Here is an 8368-nt window from a genome sequence, read left to right on the forward strand (position 1 = left end):
TTTTTTAGGTGTACCTGAAACATTCTCCAGGATAGATCACATGTTAGGACATAAAACAAGCCTCAATAAACTTAAGAAGATTGAAATCATTGAGGCATCATTTCTAACCCCAATGGTATACTAGAAATCAATTATAATAAAAAAATGGAAAAAAAACCCACAAAGGTGGAGGCTAAATAACATGCTACTAAACAACCAGTAAGTTAACAAAGAAATCAAAGATGAAATAAAATACCTGGAGACAAATTAAAATGAAAACACAACAGTCTAAAATCTTTGGGAGACAGCAAAAGCAGTTCTAAGAAGTAATTTTATAGTGATTCAAGGCCTACATTAAAAAACATGAAAAATCCCAGGCATGCTTGGGTGGCTCAGTCAGTTGGGCATCTGAATTCAGCTCAGGTCATGATCTCTCAGTCCGTGAGTTCAAGCCCCGTGTTGGGCTCTGTGCTGACAGCTCAGAGCCTGGAGCCTGCCTCGGATTCTGTGTGTGTGTCTCTCTCTGCCCACCCACCCCCCCTCTTGTGCTCTCTCTCTGTCAAAAATAAACATTAAAAATAAATTAAAAAAAAAAACATGAAAAATTTAAAGCAACCTAACCTTAAACCTAGAGGGATATAAAAAATGAAGAACAAACCAACCGCAAGTTAATAGAAGAAAGAAAATTATAAAGATCAGAGCAGAAATAAACTAATAGACTAACAAAGCAATCGAAAAGAGCAGTGAAATTAAGAGCTTGTTCTTTGAAAAGAAATAAAATTGATAAACCTTTGTCAGACTTGTCAGGAAACGGTACTCAAAATCAGAAATGAAGAAAAAGTTACAACCAACACCACGTAAATAAAGAATTTTAAGAGACCATTACAAAATTTATATGCCAACAAACTGGACAGTTTAGATGAAATGGATAAAGTCTTAGAAACACAAACTTCCAAGACCAAATCATGAAGAAAGAAAATCTGAACAACCTGATTCATAACAATGAAATTAGTGATCAAAATCAACCTAGTGGCTTCATAGGTGAATCCTAACGTTTAAAAAAGAGTTACTATGTATTTTTCTCAAACTATTACAAAAAAAAATTGAAGAGGAAGCCATGCTTTCAAATTCATTTTATAAGGCCAGCATTATCCTGATATCAAAATCACACACACAACAAAAAATTAACCAAAAAAAAAAAAGAGGCCAATATCCTTGATAAACATAGATTCAAAAATCCTCAACCAAGTATTAGCAAACCAAATTCAAGAATACACTAAAAGGATCATTTACCACAAATATTAAGGGATTCTTTCCAAGAATGCAAGGATGGTTCAGTATCTGTAAGTCAATCAATATGGCATAACACGTTAGTAAAATGAAGGCTAAAAGTCCTGATACCAATAGATGAAGAAAAAACATTTGACAAAATTCAGCATCTGTTCATGATAAAAACCCAACAAAGTGGGTATAGAGGGAACATACTTCAATGTAATAAAGCCACAGATAACATCATATTTAATGCTGAACATCTGTAAGTTTTTTCTCTAAGATCAGGATTAAGATAAGGATGTCTGCTTCCACCACTTTATCACTTTTATTTAACATAGTACTGAAAGTTATAGTACCCATCATACAAAAAGCTATCCAAATTCATAAGTAAAACTCACTATTTACAGATGAGACAATACTGTAGATAGAAAACTCTAAAAACACCATCAAAAAACTATTAGAAAAATAAATTCAGTAAAGTTGCAAAATATGAAACTGATACACAGAAATCTGTGGCATTTTTATACCCTAATGACCTAAAAGAAAGAGTAATTGAGAAAACAATTTCATTTACAATTGCACCAAAAGGAATAAAATACCTAGGAATAAATTTAACCAAGGAGGTAAAAAATCTATACTCTGAAAACTATAGGACACAGATCAAAGAAACTGAAGATGACACAAATAAAGGGAAAGATGTCCTATGCTCAGGTGTTGTAAGAATATTATTAAAATACCCATATTACCTAAAGGAATCTGTAGATTAAATGTAAGCCCTATCAAAATACCAATAGCATTTTATACAGAACTAGAACAAATCATACTAAAATTTCTGTGCAACCACAAAAGACTTCAAATGGACAAAGCAATTTTGAGAAACAAGAAAAAAGCTGGAGGTATCATAATCTCAGATTTCAACAAAGTTTTAGTCATCAAAATAGTGTGGTGGTGTTGACACAAAAATAGATACACAGATCAATAGACAGAATATAGATCCAGAAATCCATGCTTATATGGTCAATTCATCATCTACAATACAGGAGGCAAGATTACAATAGGGAAAAGATGGTCTCTTCAACAGATGGTGATGGAAAAACTGGACAACTACATGCATAAGAATTAAATGGATCACTTTCTTACACCATTTACAAAAATAGACTCAAAATGGATTAAAAATCTAAATGTGTAAGACCTGAGATCTTAAAAGTCCTAAAAGAAAACATAGTAAGCTCTTACACATGGGTCTTAGCAATATTTTTGTGATTGGTGTCTTCGTGCAAGGGAAATAAAAGCAAAGATAAACAAGTGGGACCACATCAAACTAGCAAGCTTTTGCACAGTAAAGGAAACAATCAATGAAACAAAAAGCCTACTGAATGGGAGAAGATATTTGCAGACAGTATATCTAGTGAGAGGTTAATATCTAAAAGATATAAAGAACTTCTTTAACTCAACACCAAAAGAAAAAATCTGATTAAAAAAAAAATGGGCAGAGGACCTGAATAGATACTTTTCCAAAGAAGACATACAGATTAACCAACAGATACATAAAAAGATATGCAATGTTAATTATTAGGAGTTATTAGATACATATAAAGATATACAAGTCAAAAACCACAATGTATCCAATAATTCTATTTCTGGACATTTACCTGAAAAAGATGAAAACACTAATTTGAAAAGATATATACAACCCCTATGTTTATTGTGGAATATATGCATAGTCAAGATAAGGAAGCAACCGAAATATCCATTTATAGATGAATGGATAAAGGTGTGGTGTGTACATATCTAATGGAATATTAGTCATGAAAAAGAATGAGACCTTGTCATTTATGGTAACATGGATAGACCTAGAAAGTATTATGCTAAGTGAAATAAGCCAGAAAAAGACAAATACCGTATTATTTCACCTATGTTTAGAAGTTAAAAATTAAAACACGTAGGAAAGACTCATAAATACAGAAAACAACCTTATGGTTGCTATAGGGAAAATTGTGGAGGTATGAGTGAAATAGAAAGGAATTAAGAAATACAAACTTCCAGTTATAAGTCATGGAGATGGAAGTCACAGTCTAGAGAACCTAGTCAATATTGTAAAGACGCTATTGTGACACATGACACTTATGGTAAGCATTTTGTAATGTATGTAAATGTTGAATCGTTGTACATCCAAAATGATAATGTATATCAACTATACTTTATTTTTTTCTTAAATTAGGGGTACCTGGGTGGCTCAATCTATTAAGCGTCTGACTCTTGATCTTGGCTCAGGTCATGATCTCGTGGTTTGTGGGATTGAGCCCTTCATTAGGCTCTGCACTGAGACTGTGGATCCTGCTTGGGATTCTCTCTCCCCCTCCACTGCTTGCATGTACTCTCTCTCCAAAAAAATTTTAAACGTTTTAAAAATTAAATATTGTATATTTTTATCTAGAGTTCAAATATTCCCTTTATCTACTTATCAATGGTTATCAATCAATAATCAACAATATTTATCTCTATTTTATTTTTATAAATTCTAGACAGGTGGCTGTGGTTACCTAATGGAAAATTCAGTTGTTTATGGATAGTGTAAGTGTAAGACTTTGCTAATAAATATGCACCTTTTAGTGTTCCTATAAACTTAAAAATGATCACGTGTGGATTTTACAAAATGTTATTTTTCTTTCAAAAAAAGTTTTATCAATTCAACATATAAAATTCTAATTTAAGCACACTCTGCCTGTTGGAATCCCTTTCAGATAATTTTTATGATTGATGTGCTTTCAGAGATTTTAATCATTCCCCATAGGAAGTGGTTCTAGATTTATAACTGGTCCATAACTTGCTTGGGCTTATTGGGTCTGTATTAAAAACTGAAGAATTTATACCTTATTTTAACAAACAGATTATTATGAATACTTTTCTCTCCTTTGATTGTCTAAAGCTATGTTACCTTGTTTCTGGTGTTCTGATTCTGTGTCTTTTGTCTTGTCTGAGAAAGTTCTGGAAACTGAAATGATTTTCTGATTTCCTTCTTCTGTTTGATTTGCTCTTACACATTTCCGTCTCCTTCCCTCCATGACTTCCTATGTGTTCAACCATAAGAACTAGATACTGGTCACTCTACTTATGCTTTTTACTTTTTAGGACACTCTAGTGTCTTAAATTCTCCTGGATAAATTTCTGTTTTTATACTTTACTTTATCCCAGAGCATTTTTTTCTAAGTGTCCTCTTTAGGATCCCTGCCTCAAAAACCTGAAAAGTCTTTATTATTTAGCAACACAGTGATTTCTCATAAAGCACATGAATATACATTTCTGTAATTAATTTTTAAAATACAGTTTTAAAGAAATATTTTTTATATTGTTCATGGCCATTTGTAGCAAAGCAATTTACAAGATGAGATTTATCCCCATAATATACAAATAGTAGGTAACTTTTCTTTAATATCCATTATGTCCCAAGAATTTTTTTTTTTTTTTTTTTTTTTTTACTGGGAAAATAACTTTATTTTCTTCGGGGGTGTGGACAGACGTCTAGTCTCAGAACTTCTGGAATTGCTTTTTGGTGCCAGCAGCCTTTGTGACTTTGAGCACGTTGAAGCGCACAGTCTTGCTCAAGGGCCGGCACTCGCCCACTGTGACAATGTCGCCGATCTGGACATCCCTGAAGCAGGGGAACAGGTGCACGGACATGTTCTTGTGGCGTTTCTCAAAGCGGTTGTACTTTCGGATATAATGGAGGTAGTCCCGGCGGATGACAATGGTCCTCTGCATCTTCATCTTGGTCACCACACCAGACAGAATCCGCCCTCGGATGGAAACGTTACCAGTAAAGGGGCATTTCTTGTCAATATAGGTGCCCTCAATGGCCTCCTTGGGCGTCTTGAAGCCCAAACCCATGCTTTTGTAGTATCGTGGGAGTTTCTCCTTGCCAGTTTCTCCAAGCAGGACCCTCTTCTTATTTTGAAAGATGGTTGGCTGCTTTTGGTAGGCACGCTCAGTCTGAATGTCCGCCATCTTCCCGGCCGCCTGGAAAAAGGCTGTCCCAAGAATTATTTGAATGCTTTCCATATTTTATCTCATTGAAAATAACCTCATAAAACAGGCAGTACTATCTCCATTTTGAATATAATGAAACTAAAGCACAGAAAGCTTAAGCAACTTACCTAAGGTTGTAGACTATAAAGTGCTACCACCAAGAATACAGATTTTGGTAAAATTGACTTTGTGGTCCTATTACCTTACATTCATGATTAAATTTTATCTTTGTTTTTATAAACAGATAACAAATTTGCATAAAATATATTGAAAAAATAAAATATCTTTTACTGTTTACTAAATTTATGAAATTCTGTTTTGCTCTAAAATAAGACAAAACTTATTTTAAAAAGAATTTGCATCTTAGAATAATATGAGGATTGTTAAAAGAGAGTCCATGCTCCCTTCCATTGAAACATCAATGAGAGCTGCTGGGAAATATAGTTTAAGAACTAAAAAAAAAAAAAAAAAAAATACATTAAGGAGTTTCATAGAAATAATGAAAGTGCTGTAATTGTTGTGAGGTAGGGATACTTTTCTCATTTTTTATTCCATATATCTGAGTATAGTTCCACTAAAAATCAAGTATTTCCCTGATACTCTTTAGCAACTATTAGCATATAAAGGTGTCATATATGGAAACAGGGAGAAGTCTTTTCAAAATGCCTAACAGAAATAAGACAAGAATGATGTTGTCATGTAATAGAATACAAAATCATGACTAATTTATTACCTTGTCATAATTTTACATGAAATAATAGAACCTATAATATGTCTTCCACAAGCAAACATATTTGAAAATGACACATTTATTAAATTTAAACTCTTGTATGCAAATAGTATCTAGTATGTATTCATAGTGACAAGTCCCAAATGCCATGTCATTTATTGCTCATGTGTTTCTTTTTAGTCCTCTTCAACATAAAGCTGGAATGTGAAAACTATTTTAGAAATGGATTTTGAAGGGTTTAATCAGATTACGAGAAATGAAGCCTTGGGGGGAAAAGTTTCAACATATTCTTAAAGGACATGATAAATGGAATTGTTAATAGTGTTCAAAACTAAGTAAAGTATTATTCCTTGACATGATAGAAATTTTGTCAATCATTGGTTTTTTTTTATTATTATTCTTGTGACATCAAGAATGTCAGGACAAGTCAAGACCATATTATTAGTCTGTCATTGTGTCCTATTGATTTCATCTCAGTGCTTTCTCCTCTCATCTCCAATGACACTGCTTAAGTTCAAAATTTTGCCTTGATTTAAGTAGACTCACTGTTATCTCTACTTTCATTCTTCCCTATCATAGCCCCCTCTCCCCAAAAACCAGTCCTTTTTTTAGTGCTTTCATAAGGATTTTCTAAAACTCCTATCTGATGGAGTCACCCTTAAAATTTTGAACATGCAGCCAGACTGCCTAGATGTGAATCATAGCTCTCTTACCTAGCAGTTTTGGAAACTTCTCAATCCATTTAACCTACTAGTACTTTGAGGTTTTTTTTTTTCTATGTATGAAATAGAAATAATATTAGCTAACTCAGTAAGGTTGTTATAGGAATTCAGTGAGTTAATATACATAAACTGTTAACAGTAGTACCTGGTACAGATAAGTAATAAAGGCACTATTTTACAGAAGAATAAAAGAAAAATAGTACTGTCAGCTAAACAAGGGGAGGCAGCCACTATATTTGGTTATATATATATATATATATATATATATATATATATATGCATGCGTGTGTGTGTATGGGTATGCATGTGTGTAGGTGTATATATACATATATATATAAAATCAAGCAGCTGGTTAATGGCTGTCATTTGACATTAGAAATTTTTGTTCACTGTGAATATCCAGGATGAGAAGAAATGTAAAACAGAGTGGGAGTCCAAAGAAACATTAATAATTCGCTCCAGATAGATACAAGAATGAGTAAGCAAGCAAAGTAGGCACAGGCCAGGGTTATATAAGTGGTAGAAGTCCATTTTCTTTGGGGTATGGAGAAGGAAGGAGATTGCTGTTTTTGAAGGCACCAACCAATAACATTCAGATGCGGTTCGGGTTCTGAGTATCCTCTAGAATATAGACAGCAAAATTAAACAGAGTGGAAATATGTACAAGGTTGATGGGCAGAACATAGTCTGGCTAAGGTCAGGGAATTTACCAGGTATTTAACAAGATCTAACAGTGAACAGAGATCAAAGTCAACATCTCTGGAACTTGATTACTGTGGTATATACTGCCCTTGATTTCAAATTTTACTTATTTATAACTATAACTCTTTGCAAGGAAGATGTTTGATTCTTTCTATATTATCATTTCCCAGTTGTTTGAAGTGATCAAAAGAAACCTGACCACATTGTTTCAGAGCTAGTTCTCAGATGGATGAAAGATACAAGGTAGATAGGATCAAGCAGTAAATTGCCAACCAGTATGGTGGTTTCCCAGCTGCTGTGACTGTGCTCTAAACCTGTCACCTTACACCACTTCATCTATGTTCATTTGACCACCATCCTGATTCCATTCTTTAAACTCTTACATACTGCATAATTGTTTTTTCGCTGGTGTGGACAATGGAAATCTCAACTTGCTTTGATCTGTAGTTCTTGCAGTTTTGTTCTTTAGCTTTCCTGCATGTCTTTGCTACCCAGTTTTTGCTTTAAGCCATCTCCAGTCCTTTTCAATAAGCTCATACTGGAGCAGACAACTCATTGTTGGGATGAGGGATGGTGGACTGGGCTACACAGGTGTGAGCAGGTTCTGGGACACTACCCCAACTGAGAAGATTAGGAGATCCAATCTTGTGCTCCTACTACATTGTGTATTTATATATAATAAATATAATCTACATATTCTATATATGCACACATGCACATACACATGCACATACACATGCACATACATTGTAGCGATGATAGTATTGTCCGTTTGGTACATTTGTAACTCTCCACTATATTTTAAACTACTAGATTTTAAACTACTTCTCCAGTAGAACAGTATTTTTATTTGTGTGTGTTTATCCCCAGTGCCTATATCAATGTCTAGCTTAAAATGAATAATATAGAACAAAATTAATTTAATAAATAGAGGAAC

The 8368-nt window shown here is 33.6% G+C and overlaps 1 protein-coding gene across 1 annotated transcript; it reads right to left on the bottom strand.

The window, feature by feature from the left end:
- Positions 1-4764: 4764 nt before the first annotated feature.
- On the bottom strand, positions 4765-5278 carry LOC125152443 (40S ribosomal protein S11-like). Its single transcript, XM_047834390.1, has one exon. It carries the CDS (start codon positions 5254-5256, stop codon positions 4780-4782), a length of 477 nt encoding a protein of 158 aa, XP_047690346.1. The 5' UTR covers positions 5257-5278; the 3' UTR covers positions 4765-4779.
- Between the last annotated feature and the right edge of the window lie 3090 nt (positions 5279-8368).

Source organism: Prionailurus viverrinus, chromosome A2, assembly GCF_022837055.1.
Source record: "Prionailurus viverrinus isolate Anna chromosome A2, UM_Priviv_1.0, whole genome shotgun sequence".
Lineage (NCBI taxonomy): Eukaryota > Metazoa > Chordata > Mammalia > Carnivora > Felidae > Prionailurus > Prionailurus viverrinus.

What these genes read in the sequence shown, in the direction of transcription:
- LOC125152443 (XM_047834390.1), bottom strand. Translation starts at nt 5,256, where the DNA reads ATGGCGGACATTCAGACTGAGCGTGCCTACCAAAAGCAGCCAACCATC.